This window comes from Oncorhynchus mykiss, chromosome 5 (assembly GCF_057628025.1).
Source record: "Oncorhynchus mykiss isolate SJ-2025 chromosome 5, ASM5762802v1, whole genome shotgun sequence".
NCBI lineage: Eukaryota > Metazoa > Chordata > Actinopteri > Salmoniformes > Salmonidae > Oncorhynchus > Oncorhynchus mykiss.
In genome coordinates, this window is record NC_143026.1 from 23,216,665 (window position 1) to 23,233,594 (window position 16,930).

Here is a 16,930-nt window from a genome sequence, read left to right on the forward strand (position 1 = left end):
CTGCACGTGGGACACGCAGTGGACGTGGTGACGCAGAAATTAACAACAAAAAATGTCAAATGTAGCCTACAAATCCCAATTTATTTTAATCAAATCACTTTTAATATAAACCTTTATTCATGTGTTATAAATCATGCATAACACAACTAGTACTTGCCCTGGCAAGTAATCATTTGTGCTCATACAATTTTCACTCTGTCAATGTAGCATATAGGCCTGCATTGAACTAATACATAAAATAATAATAAAGGCACCATGGCATAATAGCGTCATAGCAACAAGCATGGTGGTGACAATTTGTTAAATAATCAAATCAAAAGATACATATTTCATTGACTTCAGGCCATTTGTTGCCAGTGACAGAATCAACTGAATGGTTAGGTTACTCTCATTTGATGTTTTGAGGACTCACCATTGAACATCTGTTTTGTTTATTTGGGAGGTGTTTAATTAAATGACAGACGTTTCCACTTTTCTTTTTTCTTTATTTTGTTCTTTATTTAACTAGGAAAGTCAGTTAAGAGCACATTCTTATTTACAATGACGGCCTGTCAAAAGGCTAAAGGCCTCCTGCAGGGACAGGGGCTGGGATTTAAAATAAAAATATAGGACAAAACACACATCACGACAAGACAACACTACATAAAGACCTAATACAACATAGCATGGAAGCAACACATGACAACACAGCATGGTAGCAACACCACATGACAACAAATGGTAGCAGCACAACATGGCAGTAGCACAGCATGGTAGCAAAACAAAACATGGTACAAACAAACTTTTGGCCATTAAGCTACAATATATTTTGTAAATCATGAATTAATTCGTTTTTACTTGCTGCTTTTGCCTTTGATACAGTCATTGTTTGTTATGATGATACTGAAGCCTAATGGGGATGATAGTGGGCCAGATGGTCCAACACTGCCACCTACAGATGATAGTTTATTTCACAGTAGTATACTACAAGGTGATTTCCATTTTGTCCACTTGATGGCATACTTTGTCTCTAAAATGTATGCAGTTAAACTGCTCTAGTCTACTCTAAACCAAGCAGTCACACTATATGGCAGTTAGGTAGAGATAGCCTACCATGTAACAAATTGCATAACAAAAATATATAAATCATTCTGAAAACTAAACTATACATTTCCTGGAGGAATTTTTGCTTTTGTGAACGGGTGGCAGGTAGCCTAGCAGTTAGGAGCTTTGGGCCAGTAACCAAAAGGTTGCTGATTCGAATCACTGACAATACTAGGTAAAAAAAATCTGCCGATGAGCCCTTGAGCAAGGCACTTATCCAGTTTTCCCAAACTCAGTCCTGGATTTTTGGTATTCCTGCAGGATATGGTAATTACTGCAGGAATCAAAATGACCTTAATTCGTCAAGTATATTTACACATACTCAGAATTTTACTTGGTAATATGGTGCTGCTAGTGACAGACAACATTTAGAGACAAGAACTCTAAGGCAGGGTTTCCCAATCTTGGTCCACGTTTTGGTTTTTACCCTAGCACTACACCTCTGATTCAACTAATCATCAAGCTTTTATAATTTGAATCAGCTGTGTAGTGTTAGGGCAAAAAAACAAAACTCGCACCCCTTGGGGTCCCGAGGACCGAGTTTGGGAAACGCTGATCTAAGGACTCTAAGTCTTCATACCACAATGACTACCACCCCATAGCACTCACACCTGTAATCATCAAGTGCTATGAGAGGCTTGTTATGGCACACATCAACTCCATCATCCCAGACCCACTCCAATTTGCATACCACCCCAACAGATCCATAAACGAGGCAATCTCAATTGCACTCCATACCGGCCTCACCCACCTAAATAAGAGGAATACTGTTCAACACCAGTGTCCCCTCCAAGCTCGACATAAAGCTTAGGACCCTGGGACTGAACACCTTCCTCTGCAACTGGATCCTGGACTTTCTGATGGTCTGCCCCAAGTGCTAGTAGGCAACATCACCTCTGCCACGCTGACCCTCAACACGTGGGCCCCACAGGGGTGCGTACTTAGTGCCCTCCTGTACTCCCTGTTCACTGCTTAAGTATGGCAATAGTACTGCCCTCGATCGCATGGCGCTGCAGAGAGTGGGGTGGACAGCACATCACTGGGGCCGAGATGCCTGCCATCCAGGACCTCCAACAGGCGGTGTGAAAGGAAGGCCCGGAAAATCGTTAGACTCCAACCACCTAAGCCATAGACAGTTCTCTGCTTCCACACAGCAAGCGGTACCTGTGCGTCAAGTCTCTGCACACTCACAGGGCCCTACACACTACGTACACTGATACTCCACACATTCACTCCATCCATCATTTGCTCACACACATGCATTTATACTGACTCTACACACAATCATAAACACTGCTGCTACTGTTTATCATATATCCTGATGCCTTGTCACCTTACCCCTGTACATATCTATCAATCCCTGCACACTGTAAATATGGTACGGGAACTGACCCTGTATATAGTGTACTTTGATATGTCTAGATCATGTGTTGGTTCTACCTTATTTATATTGTTAAATAGTTATTACTGCATTGTTGGGGTTAGCACTAGCAAGAAAGGAATGTCACTGTACTTGACATTAACTAAAATACAGACAGGAATTTACATACAAAATATGTAGGAACAGAGCCGCAAGGGAATGAGCAGTCGATATACTAATATTTACAGAGGATGTACACATTTACAGTATCACAACGCATAGAGATGAACGGAGTGCAAATGTAGTTGTTTTATGTGCAGTTCAGAGATTGTTTAATGACATATTACATAAGTCTATATGAACGAGATGGCTGGTTGGTGAGGGCCCCAGCCGGTGAAAGAAACTGTTCAGATGATTGAATATTTCTGCAGGACATTTTTTGTAAGGGTAGAATGACTGCTTGTATGTAATCATTTCTATTTTGATGTCACAATTTACTGTAATTGTTAACACTTGGTTATTTCAGAAAACATTTGCATGTCTAATGTTTTGATAAGAAATACAATAAAAAGTCAAACATTAAGGTCACGTGGAAGTTTATTAAATAAAACAGTATTGAAGTCAATACTTCCATTTGGTAAGACAATGTTTGGCACTAGATTGTGTTCAGAACTAGGCTACATTCTTCAGAGCTAACATTGTGTTCACAGTAGTTTTGTTAACACTTTATAAGCTTAGGTTTCGATTGCACCAGGGATGTAGTCATTATCTCTTGCAACGGAAACTGTTTAAAAAAAATAAAAAATGATGAAGCAAGCAGAACAAAACCTAACTGAATTTGTCCAATAGAAACTTGTTTTGATGCCAAATGTTGTTTGGCGTAAACAGTTGTTGCTAAATGTTTTGCAACAGACTCTGCGTAATGACTACACCACAGATCAACAGCACACTCTGGAGACATGTAGACACAACAGCAACTTTTTAGTTTGTTTCACTAACACCACGCATCACTGGCTTGATGACTCCTGTAACATTCTGTCCAAGTAAAGCACATATCAAGTTTGAAATGAGAAATCTATAACATGTTACTATAATTATTACAGAAGAGTATATGATGGTGCTACACTATGTACAGGTGGTGCAAATCTAAATGACAAGAAAAATAACTTTTGGTTGACAAAAAGATGGTCATGGAAATCAGGAGAATAAGACTTTATCTGATAAGTTTTGGTATGTAAACTTGGAATATGTGGGAGCTCTTCCCTCTGCCTTTCTCACACAATACCACAACACACCACCTACGAGTAGAGAACAGCATCCTCCTGGCTGGTTTACCTCCCTCCTAGCCCAGGAGGAATGCTCAGTGGCTGGCCTTTGCCTTCTCAAACAGGGGCTTGAGCTCGTCCAGGCTAGTGGCCTCCTTGTGCTGCATCAGGTCAGCATGGCCTTTGGTGACACCCCAGCTGTCAGGGGTGGACATGGCGGGACACTTGGGACGGCCGGATGCTGGCTTCAGCTTCTCCCAGTAGTCACGGCGGGCCCTGGGGGAAGAGAAGGATGGTCATATGTATACGCCAAATAAGCTGGTACTAAAATGTTACAGTAGTACGTAACCTCATATGTTTTATAGTACCAATTAGAGTTAAATAATTTAACTCTTGTAATTTTGGACTGGACCCCTTTGTGGTTCCTGGTATCTTATTAATTTGTATCCTTGTGGTGTATACGGTCTCGTTACCTGGCGCGGACCCAGGGCTTGGTGTGCATCTCCAAGCCAGCACCCCAGTTGCCGTGCTTGACGGAGGCAGCGGGCAGGTAGCCTCTCTCTGTGGCCAGCTCCTCAGCCACAGCCCTGATGTGGTAGGGCTCGAAGCCGCAGCAGCCACCGATGAAACGGATGCCAACGTTGAAGGCCTCTCTGGCGTACTTGTGCATGTCCCACCTGGTCAGAATCCTGGGCTCCAGACCTGGGGGAGAGAAATGTAGTCAGAAAGAGGGAGTTGGGGGGGGGGGGCAAGAAAGGAAGAAAGAGAAAAATAACACAACTACAGGGCAGGAGAGAGATTGCGATGGAGATGTTATCGTGTGTGTACCGAAGGGGAATTCTGGCAGATCGATGAATCCCTGGCAGTTGCAGTCAGGCGTGTGGTAGGCCAGAGGCTGCACCATGTAGTGGGCCTTCAGCCCTGCCCTCTCCACTCCCTCTTTCATCATCTTCACAGTCTTCACACAGATCATGGGGTCAAAGTGGCAGTTGATGCCAACAATATTGGCTCCTATTAGCAGATAGAGTGAGATGACAGTTTGACAATATCACTATTGACACGGTTTTTGTTTTTACTATCCTTGTGGGGGACCAGAAGTCCTCACAAGGATAGTAAAACGAGGGACATGCCGCCGGTCCCCACAAGGAAAAGGCTATTTTAGGCTTACAATTAGGGTTAAGGAAATAGAGTTCAAGCTCCAATTTTTTGGTCCCCACAAGGATAGTAAAACAAATGTGTGTGTGCACATCTAATGGTTAAATTAAGTCCCATACCAGCTTTGACCAGCCTGACAGCACAATCCCCAGGGCTGACACCGTTGAGGTCTCCATCAGGGCCGATGCACAGGGAGGCACATACTGGCTTCCCGGAGGTTTTCAGCACCTGCACGGCCCACTCTGCCTCCTCCACATGTTCAAAGTACTGCACAAACACACAGATGGGGTGAATAAGTGAAGACCCAAAACACAGAAACCAGCATTGTCCAAGTGAGGATCCATTGAACATAGAAACGGTCAGGTCAAAATGAGATGTTGTGTATAAGAAAATGTGCTATACGCATGTACAACATCACATTCCTACCTCTGCAATCATGAAATCCACATTCTTCTTGACAAAGACATTGAGCTGCCTCTTGAAGATACCCTTGACCTCAGCCTCGCTCTTGCAGCTCAGGTATGAGGGGGTCTGGGAGACCCCACCTGCCACCATCACGTCACCCTCATTGGCCACCTCTCTGGCCAGGTCACAGGCAGCCTCGTTGATTTGCGCACCCTGGTGCAGCCATTGATTAGTGTACAACCTTATTGATGTAGTTTCAGGTACAGTACAATGTATTTTATATCACTATTGTTAAACCTGCCAAGTAGGCTAAACACCACATTGGGAAATAGAGCTGAACAGAACAGGCGTTGAGAAATGTATAGTAAACTGATTTACAGGTAGATTAATTTATATAAGCTCTTTCAGTCATTGGTCAATTTGGCTAAAAGGTCATTACAGTAGCATGGGTCTGGCATGCTTATTCATTCCCCCCTGAGCTTTCCCAACAGAGCAGACAGATACTCACTGTGAAGCGCTGAGCATTACCCCTGTTCTCCAGCTTATCGTCGCTGGCGTAGAAGGTGAAGGTCTGCATGACATTTGACCCCGCCCGCAGGAACTCGCGGTGCAGTTGTCGCACTGGAAGTAAGAGCAATCGGCTTTTGGATAAGTATTTACAACTTCGACTTAATGCCCTCAGCCTCATCTGGTTGAAACGTGCACTGTAAAAAGTAACTAGTAGTGTCTACTCCAACAGTCAGTAGAACTCTAAGCATAAAAGTCGTACCAACTCATGTCAATAAGAGTTATCACTTAATGTTTGAGTACTGTTAACAAATTAGGTAATACAGTAAATAACAATTTACTTGTGTTCTGCTAATCTAACGTAGAGTTCACAAGTTATGATTATTCAATATTTTACAGTCAGGCCAACATTCATAAAATAAGTTGTTCTTACTTGACTGTATTATGTTTGTCTTTACTTAAAATAAAGTAGTCAGATTGATATTTGATACTATTTATACTTTTTTGCAAGTTAAGAATATTTAGTGCCACATGGCTCTGTTTTGGGGGGATTTGGGGTAATTCAACATTTCAATAAGCATACATTGTTTAAGAGTGTTAATAAAGAAACACATTTCTAAAATAGTATTAAGCAGTTTGTTGTGCTATGATGTGTAATTGATCATGAACAATATCAAAACCGTTGGGAAAACTGACATTAAATAATGAGACAACCCATTCTCACCATCAACAAGGTAATGTGCCCCACTCGTCATAACAGAAGCTAATGCAGCATCTTGTAATGCGTACAGCTCTACCACCAGTTACCGTTCGAGAAATGAGCACGGTGCCCAAGAAGGACTGGCAAGGGGGGTTCAAGTGGCAAGTCTTCAAATGCATAAAACAATGTGAGGCTAAACATTAAGACACCACTGAAAATGAGTAATCAGAACTACTTACACTAGAAAAACATCTCCATAAAGTACTAACCTTTTTTAGGGACACTATGTTCACTGCAACAAATATTAATGTTCAAGTAACTTCAATCGTTATAGCTCAGAATACATAAAGTTCATAAGACAAAACTATTTACAACTTAAAAATATAACAGTATTTCCACAAAAATGTTGTTAGCGGAACTAACTACTTTACAGTGTGCGTCTGGTGGACAAGTTGTAGGCGAGAGGCTGCGCGAACCGCTATGTATTATGACAGATGCATGGTCCAGGCTAGGTAGCCAAGCAATTAGATACGCGCGCTCATTTTACCAGCCTCAGGATGCTCTGCGGCGGCCTCAGGAGTCCAGGGACCCGCCTTCACGTATCCCCTCTTCTCCAGAGCGAATACGAAGCCCCCATCCCCGATGACAATTTCGCCTGCATCCAGGCGCTCCAGAATGTTCTGCACAAACATTGCGTAATTAGTTGGTCATTCTCCAAATATGAAATACGCACGCTTAATTAACACGCATAACAGCTCCCTGGATGAAATAAGCTAGCCGTAAACTAGGGTCTGTGCCATCAGGAATCCTTGGGACGTCCTTACCGTAAACCTCAACCCTTATCCATTTTAACATTTCAACTTCAGTGGGTGAGGGACACTTAAAGTTTAGCAGTGTTACCCAAATTAGTACAGTACAACACAGTTGATTCAGACTATTAACTCATCCAGCAAAACTGTTTAGGAAACGTGTTTGGGAAACGCTTCTCTAAAACAAAGTTACAGAATATAGTTAAAGTAGAAGTCACAATAGTTCCATCAAACACGTTTTGTGAGAATGTTTTATAGTTATAAAAACTTACGCATTATAACAAATAACTTCTCAATAGTTGAAGCAATACATAGCACATCTGCAAAGGTTCTGCAAAAGACTGCATGCAATTGTATACAGCCATAATGACGTTAATTGATATTAAGTCGCCACTTACCCTCTTAGCTCCAGCGGGTGCCATGATTATTGGTGATTGCAGTTGTATTTTAGATTCACCTTCTCAACCAACCGCTTCGGCTAGATTTGGTGTTTGAAGCAGTGAAACGTCTGCCTTTATACGCCAAAAGAGAGGTGTGGTGCGCAGTGATGTCACACACAGATCCGCCTGCTCCTGCTTCTTACACATGGTGCATTCATGACAATTGGAAATTCAGGGAAAAACGATGTCAAATCATGACGTCAATGATCCCCAGGTCGGAAAGTCGGAGCTCTAGAAAGAGGCCCCAGTTCATGAATTGGAATTCCGAGTTGGATGACAGTCCAAAACTATTTTTCAAGTCGCTCGTTTTTTTCCGAGTTTCCAGTTGTTTTGAACGTACTGAAGTCGGAATTCGGAGACATCAGCAGATGTCACAACTTACTATACATAAACCCAGCCTAAAACCCAAATAGCAAGCAATGCAGATGTATAAGTTCCCAGTTGTTATGAACACAGCATAGATCTCTTTTTTCTATAAATTCTATAAATGCAAATGTAGCACAAAGAACACGTGTTATTTTACCCTGTGCATGTTTACTTAAAAGAAAGATGTCGACAGGGCAATGTGCAATAGCTTATCATGGTTGTTTGTAACTTCAGTGAAGGCCCACAGCACAGATATTTAGCATGGGTCAATCAATATGTGCAATAGCTCTTTCCCTTATGACTTGGAATTACAGTTTTCTAGGTCATGTGTGACCACCAAAAAAATAAGATCACTTGTTTATACATTTTATTCCAGAGCCTTCAGATATAAAGTGGGGCTGCCTCTTTTTCCAAGATTAACATGTGTTCAGTGTTTGTACAGAAATGTGTTTCTTTCTCTGTTTTTGTTAGATTGATTAATATAATTCTTAAACTCATCCAATCTGGTTAGACCTGTCAGAATTCCATGAGTTTAAGATAAAAAAACACAAATAACTGCAAAATCAGATGGCAGGTAAGGTTCGGGGGCTACAAAGAGTTTGATTTTTTATATATATATATACAGTATATAAGTATTTAAAGTGGCAATCAGCACTTAAAACAATAACAAAATGTTTTCTCGTCCCTGTTTCGGTAAAAGTATGAGGGATGGGCTGGAGAAATTTAACCAATCTCAAATTCATAGACCGAGCTATGGATGCAACTCTGGCATCTTTCTAGAGCTCTGACTTCTGACCTGTAGGTCGCTGACATCATGATTTGACCTCGTTTTTTTTCAGAGTTCCCAGTTGTCTTGAAATCACCATTAGCCAAGGGGTCTGTGGCAGGAGTGATGAATGAGAGACTAGGTCATCATGCAGCTGCATGTGTGTGTGTGTGTTTGTCCATGGGAAGCAGAGGGGATGGGCAAGGAACATTTTGGGCCTAATAAAAGAACTCAGCACAACAGTAGGCCTACACCATAACTGATCTACAGCAATATAGAGCCCCTTAGCGAATCACTGGAGCCCATCACAGTTATATAAGATGCAAAAAACCTACAGGCAAAGCTGTTCTTTATAGAGGCACTTTACATATAGTTATAGTTTTGAAGCATATATGTACTTTACGATTATAGTTTACAAGCACAGATAGTTAGTTTACAAGCACTTATAGTTTAGGGTTTGGGGGTTTGTGGTACGTTGGGCAAATCATTATAACCCAAGGTGGTGGCCTGGCAGGTTTCATAGTGGGGGTGTTGTATGTTGTCACTTACAGTTGTATGCTTACACAAGCACACACACGCAAGCACATGCTTGCATGCACACAAGCACGTATGCACACACTCCCCTTGTATTGCATTTGGTTGTGTGTTTTATGCTTTATGCTACAGGCTTCTTTAAGGAAATACACTGAGTGTACAAAACATGCTCCTTCCATGACATACTAGACTAACCAGGTGGATCCAGGTGAAAGCTATGATCCCTTATTGATGTTACTTGTTAAATCAACTTCAATTAAATCAAATCTAAAGCGCAAAATACAACTGGTGTAGACTTTATCGTGAATTGCTTGCTTACGAGCTCTTCCCAACAATGCAGAGTTTAAAGATGAAAATGAAATAGTAACACAAGAGCAATAAAATAAAATACACAGGAATGGAGATACAGTACAGTGAGTACCAGTACCAGATCAATGTGCAGGGGTACAAGGTATTTGAGGTAGATACTCTATGTACATGAATGCAGGTTAAAGTGACTACGCATCAGGATAGATAATAATAATAGTAAAATATAGAACAGAGTAGCAGCAGATATTCAAATAGTTAAGCACCTCCAAAGTAACAGTCAGTTCCCACCCCCCCAATTTGTGTTTTACTTTCCACAAAGCATAGGTAAACTTATAGTTATCCCAGGTCTGCTGCGCAGTGTTGACAGAAGTCCACTCATTTATTTTCTTGACCAAATCTCCAATCCCCTGTTCCCCTGTCTGTCAACAATGGTTATGACACACACACATGTGCAGTCGCACAAACAAATGCATGTGTGGATACACACATACACACGCACGTGCACACACACACTTTTAGAAACATATGGTTAAGTTATGGTTAAACAATAGATCCAATAACATTCATCAACAGATACAACCTGAATGCAGGTCAGCTGTTCCAGGGGGTTTATAGGGGTTGTACTTATATAATATTAGATGATACTGTAAGTCTGTGTGTGTCCCAAATGGCTCCCTGTTGAGCTCTCGTCAAATTTGGGATGCAACTCTATGTCCCTCCGTGGCCTGTTCAGACTGTTGGCCTGTTCAGACTGGATCCAATACATCAGACCAGCAGGGACTGATAAAAACAGCACATAACCTCCTGTGTCAATCCAGGAGCCCTTGTGAAATGTGCTACACCAATTGAGTGGGAGTATTAACTCCTGAGTGGCGCAGTGGCGCAAGGCACTGCATCTCAGTGCTACAGACCCTGGTTCGATTCCAGGCTCTATTGGGAGTCCCATAAGGCGGCACACAATTGGCCCAGCGTTGTCTGGGTTAGGCTGTCATTGTAACTAAGAAGTTGTTCTTAACTGACTTGCCTGGTTAAATATATAGAGATTTTGTTTAAATGTCCATAGCCTACTGTGAATGTCACCCACAAAGCAATTCAATATTCTAGTCTTGTCCTAATAGTTTTCTTATCCAGTGTGTTGCTCAGAGTAGCTTTACCCATATTGTGTCATTACACATCACTGGCCCTGGTTAATGTGTATTGTGTAGGCTAGTGTAACAGTATAGATTCTGTCCCTCTCCTTGCCCCTACTTGGGCTTGAACCAGGGACCCTCTGCACACATAGACAACTGACACCCACGAAGCATCGTTACCCATCGCACCACAAAAGAACGTGGCCCTTGCAGATCAAGGGGAACAACTACTTCAAGGTCTCAGATCAAGAGAAGTCACCGATTGAAACGCTATTAGCGCGCACCACCGCTAACTAGCTAGCCATTTCACATAGGTTACACTAGGTGAGATTGTGCCTGGCCAATGCTCTATGGGCAGTTGATGTCGACTCAAGTTATGCAAGCATTGTCTGTCTACACTGCCATTAGATGACAATGACATAGATAGATCTTGTCACAAAAACAAGATTTTGTAAAGGGTCTATTGGGCTAAATATCATCAATATCAACAGTGCTTATCCATTTTGTGTGTATTATTAATTTATTTGTATATTATCTTTTGTGTTATACGCTGGGGCCCTTCTATTCCCTAGATTCCGTGAGGCACAGCCTGACCTATGATATCTAAAGAGTTAACCTTTCAGCGAGTTTTAGACTGGGAGGGTCTGGACACAGTTGGTGCGTTCAAAACAACTTGGAACTCGAAAAGAAACTCCGACTAGGAAAAATTGTTTTAAACGGGCATCCAAATCGGAATTACAAGTTGGAAACTCGAGCATCATGCTATCAATAAGTCAATCAATCAATCAATATATTTTATAAAGCCATTTTTACCCAACCTAAAACCCCAAAGAACAAGCGATGCAGATGTAGAAGCAGTGGCTAGGAAAAACTCCCAAGAAAGGCAGGAACTTGAGAAGAGGCAGGAACTTGAGAAGAGGCAGGAATTTGAGAAAAGGCAGGAACTTGAGAAGAGGCAGGAACTTGGGAAAGGGCAGGAACTTGGGAAGAGGCAGGAACTTGGGAAGAGGCAGGAACTTGGGAAGAGGCAGGAACCAGGCTCTGCGGAGTGGCCAGTCCCGTGGAGTGCCGGTGGAGATTATACGAGTACATGGCGATTAAGGCCAGATCGATCTTCAACCAAGATAGTCATAAGGCCAGATCCTAGAGCTCCAATTTCTCCGACCTGAAGATCACTGATGTCACGATTTTTCCCACTCTGAGCTCGTTTTTACCTGAGTTCCCAGTTGTTTTGAACGCACCAAGTTTCACTGTGCCTAAATTGACTGGCGCTCTGCGCGAACGAGGGCGTGTTCAGCCAACAAAATAGTGCTTTGGTATAGAAGGCCTGCAGTAAATTGCGGTGGGGAATTAGGCAGAGGTGGTTCTGGTGTGCTTTGTGTTTTAATATATATTTTAATTAGTTAAACCATGTCTAGGTTTTTTAACGCAATTAATACTCACCTCCGGAGAGATTTTGCCGCATATCGCGCTATTGTCTGTATTCCACTGCGTACAATAAGCTACACTTCGCAGAAACATGTGGGAAATGGGTAAGCCCCCTCGTGCACTTTTTGCCTTGTAGTAAACAACTCATGTTACCCTTTCAGCTTTCTTGTATCCGACAGTAAGTTTACAGATTTCACGTTTGGGACAGTTGGAGGAGACCACAGAGGTGTCCGGTAGGCTTTAAGGGGCTTTTTGATAGCGTAATGTTATTATGGGTCTGCCCACAACCCAACCGTTTTAATTCAATTTGCATAATGCACATGACTTCCCTGCTGAACAGACCATGATATTATTCTGACGCGCTAATATCTACAATTGACGTTAATAATGTGCCAGGCTGTTTGAGTGATCTCATGGCAGCATGTGTTGCATTTCCTTCCAGGGGTGTAATGTCAGGTCAGAACTGGTCAGGGTTGATTTTCTTCACAATAATCTCTTCTGCTTCATAGAAGTCACATGACTACTCTACACATCTTTACCTGTATTAAAATAGATTCAAATGCATTCAAATCAATTAATACATTTTTTTCACATTTCAATCTCACTGTCTCCTTCTTTCATCTCACTCCTCTCTTCCCCCTCTTAGGGACAGCACTATGGTCCTGGGGAAGAGGTGGAAGGACGTGGCTGAGACGGTGATCATCGGAGGGGGCTGTGTTGGAGTCAGTCTGGCCTATCACCTGGCCAAGGCTGGACAGAAGGATGTGGTCCTGCTGGAGAAGTCTGAACTGACCGCTGGATCCACCTGGCACGCTGTAGGTCAACAAAAACTAAAACAGATCTAGGATCAGCTTACCTGTCCCAAAACCTTATCTTAACCGTATGAGGGAAGACAGAACTGTCTGGGCGCAACAGTTGGCTCAAGGGGCTCATGGATAGAGTCTTGTTTTGTTTGTCAGTCAGGGGGGCACACAAACGTATTGGGCGAGTTCGTTTTGCAAGACCCTGTGCCCCTTAAGTGAAATCTCCACCCACCCAGGGCATGCAAATGAACTCGCCCATTTATTGATGGTCTGACACCTGTTTCGACCTGAGACGGTCTTCTACTAATACATAAGTTAGCAAGGCATGGGAGTTTATGTTCCCCAACATTTGAATAAGTTAAGGAGTTATTACACACACCCACTATTAGAAGGAACTGTCAGGGGAAAAGATAAAAGTCAGAGAGATTCAACACGGAAATAATACATTGAGACCACACTGAAGATATTTACATTTTGTCATTGAGTCATCTTATCCAGAGCGACTTACAGTTAACAGGAAAAACCCGACCGAAGATACTACGGTACTACAAGATATCAGATAGTCCACTCAGCAGAGGGAGATTCCCAAGAAGTAGATGGAGGCATGTAAGAAGATCTAAGTTATGGTAGCTGTCAGACAGCTGCTGTCAAAGAACCAGGCCTATGTGGGTCTGCCAAGGATCTGATGACCTAATACTGCTTCTCTATGACCCCCTTCCAACCAACCCTATCCCATATAGGTTACTCTACATAGTAAATATGCTGCCCTTAATGTCAAGGGGCCAACTTTCCTAGTAGACTTATCAAACTTCTCATTCTATGTATCTATGTTAGGAACTTGTGAACTGCATGCCCTGGTTGTGTAATGTAGTTAAAGTCAATGGAGATAACATGATGTTGTTGAAATATGTATTACTATTATTTTATAAGATGCACTTTCAAATCATTTCTTTGCAAACCTGCAGGGTCAATACAGTAGATCAAGTGTTGTCAGTGTTTCCATTTACATGACCATGCCTCCTCTTCTAAGTGTCCATGTTTATTGTCTGTTCCAGGCTGGTTTGACCACGTACTACCACCCTGGTATCAACCTGAAGAAGGTCCATTACCACAGCATCAAGCTGTATGAGAGTCTGGAGGCCGAGACAGGACAGGTATACTATATGTCAACCACAGCACAACAGATTATATAATGTCTGTCTGTATGAGTGAATTGATGTACAGTGGGTATCAAAGTATTCACCCCCCTTGGATTTTAAAATTTTTGTTACAAAGTGGGATTGAAATTAATATAATTGTGATTTTTTTTTTTGTTGTTGTCATTGATGACAAAGAATAGTCTGTATTGTGAAATTGGAAGAATATAAACGTTACTATGCCTTGATTAGACACGAATTCACTCCCCTGAGTCAATACATGTTAACTCCTTTTGTAGCAGTTACAGCTGTGATTCTTCTTGGGTAAGTCTCTAAGAGCTTTGCACATCTGGATTGTGCAATATTTGCCCATTTAGTTTTTAAAAAATGATTCTAGATGTTGGCTAGACGGTAATTTTCAAGTCTTGGCATAGATTTTGTAGCAGATTTAAGTCATCTGTAGCTTGGCCACGCAGGAACATTCACTGTCTTGTTGGTAAGCAACTCCAGTGTCAATTTGACCTTGTGTTGTAGGTTATTGTCCTGCTGAAAGGTGAATTCCTCTTCCAGTGTCTGGTGTAAAGCAGACTGAAGCAGATTTTCCTCTAGGATCTTGTCTGTGCTTAGCTCTGTCCCATTTATTTTTATTGTGAAACATTCTGTTTGCCAATGTCAACCATACCCATACCATGATGCAGCTGCCACCATCCTTGAAAACAAGGAGGCAGTAACTCAGTGTGTGTTGGACTTGCCCCAAACATAAGGCTTTGCATACAGAATGCATGTTTTGCAATATTTGTATTCTGTATATTTTTTTATTCTACTTTTGAGGTCGTTATTGTGGCGTAAATACAATGTTGATCCATCCTCAGTTTTCTTTCCTTCACAGCCATTGAGCTGTTTTAAAATTAGCAATGGCATCATGGTGACATCCATGAGCAGTTTCATTCCCCTCCTGCAGCTCAGTTCAGAAGGATGACTGCATCTTTGATGTGTCTGGGGGGGTTTAATACATAATCCACAGCATAATTATTAACTTGAACCTGCTTAAAGATGAATTAAATGTCTATTTTGTTATTTGTTACCAATCTACCAATCACTGCCCTTTTACTATGAGTCTTTCGAAAATCTCACAGGTCTTTAGTTGAATCTGTACTTGAAATTCAATACTTGCCTGAGGGACCTTACATATGTTGTCGTATGAATGGGGGACAGAGGAATTATGCCAACCCCTGTTATTAGTGTGAAATAACAGGGGTTGACATGCTACTTATTATGAGAATTGTTTAGCCAAATTTGACTCTAGAACTATTTTAGGCTTGTCTAAACAAATGGGGTGAATACTTTTGCAATAACTATTTTAGTTATTACATTTTTATTAATTGAATTAGTTCTTTGTGTAGCTCAATGACAACAAATCACAATACAATTAATTTGTATATCACTTTGTCACACAACAAAATGTGGGGGAAAAGGGGGGTGAATACTTATGATACCCACTATGTATGCATGTTTCACACATTTTATCCATGCGTCTATAGGCGGTGGGTTTCCACCAGCCAGGCAGTATCCGTATTGCCTCCACCCCAGTCAGAGTGGATGAGCTGAAGTACCAGATGGCAAGAACCCACTGGCACCCCACGCCTCAGTGGCTCATCACCCCTGAGAAGATCAAGGAGCTCTTCCCCCTGCTCAACATGGACAAGGTCTGGACCTGAACCAAAAATATATATATCTGTCAGAGGAGGCTAATGAGGGGAGGACAGCTGATAATAATGGATGGAATGGAGTTAATGGAATGGTACCATACACATGGAAAACCAGGTGTTTGATACCATTCCATTTATTCCATTCCAGCCATTACTATGAACCTGTCCTCTCCATTTAAAGTGCCACCAGCCACCACTGATCTATAACCATGGCTCTATATCTATTGTTCTGGTCTGGACCGGGGGAACGCATTCTCATGCGCCATAGACATGTAGCCTGGGTCCCAGATATGTTTGCACTGTCTTGCCAACTCCATTGGTCATTGGTATGACAATGCCCATAGGAGTTGGCAAGACGGCACAAACAGATCTGGGACCAGGCTAATAGACATCATTGTGATCTCAGTTTCATGTCATGACCTAAGAGCCTAGTGGATATACTCTAATGATTTAAAGAGGCTTTACACAACTTTTCCCTCTGCGGGGGCTCTTGAGGGAAACAAAACTTCCATAATGTATCTTTAAAGTTGTCATTGACCAAGAACGTTTGTTTGAACCAGTAGACAACGACATGACAGTAACACTTTATATCCACCTCCCCCAGGTGCTAGCGGGTCTATATAACCCAGGAGACGGCCATATTGACCCCTACTCCCTAACCATGGCTCTGGCTGCAGGGGCCCGTATGTATGGAGCCCAGATCTACAACCCAGCCCTGGTCTCTGGCCTCACACCCACCAGTGATGGGAAGTGGGATGTCCAGACCCCACACGGGACCATCAGAGCTAACCGCATAGTCAACGCCACAGGTCAGTGGTCGAATATTTGTCAGTGGCAAAATATCTGTCTCTATGTAAACCCCAATGGAGGCTAGAGGAGAGCAGAATATGTCGACAGGCTCATTGTAATGGCTGGAATGGAATGGGTCATCACTGGTACATACAATTGCATGCAGGAATACATGCACAACATGTACTTCTTGCTGCATACATGGAGAATAGAAACAAGAACATCTGGCAAACTGG

At 42.2% G+C, this 16,930-nt stretch overlaps 2 protein-coding genes across 2 annotated transcripts in view; one reads left to right on the forward strand and one right to left on the reverse strand.

Annotated features, from left to right (window-relative positions):
- Positions 1–3,022: 3,022 nt before the first annotated feature.
- LOC110523446 (betaine-homocysteine methyltransferase) lies at positions 3,023–8,281 on the reverse strand. Its single transcript, XM_021602136.3, has 8 exons — positions 7,683–8,281; positions 7,023–7,155; positions 5,777–5,889; positions 5,290–5,481; positions 4,983–5,130; positions 4,537–4,719; positions 4,182–4,410; positions 3,023–3,984 (listed from the first exon to the last, which is right to left on the reverse strand). The coding sequence occupies exons 1-8, from the start codon at positions 7,704–7,706 to the stop codon at positions 3,804–3,806; spliced, it is 1,203 nt and encodes a 400-aa protein (XP_021457811.2). The 5' UTR covers positions 7,707–8,281; the 3' UTR covers positions 3,023–3,803.
- A 3,179-nt stretch (positions 8,282–11,460) lies between these two features.
- The window catches only part of LOC110523447 (dimethylglycine dehydrogenase, mitochondrial), a 29,447-nt gene continuing 23,977 nt past the window's right edge, over positions 11,461–16,930 (forward strand). Inside the window, exons 1-5 of the mRNA XM_021602137.3 lie at positions 11,461–12,361; positions 12,904–13,072; positions 14,116–14,214; positions 15,738–15,902; positions 16,510–16,714. Of these exons, the coding sequence (XP_021457812.3) occupies positions 12,240–12,361; positions 12,904–13,072; positions 14,116–14,214; positions 15,738–15,902; positions 16,510–16,714 (760 nt within the window). The 5' untranslated portion in view covers positions 11,461–12,239. The remainder of the gene's footprint in view (positions 12,362–12,903; positions 13,073–14,115; positions 14,215–15,737; positions 15,903–16,509; positions 16,715–16,930) is intronic.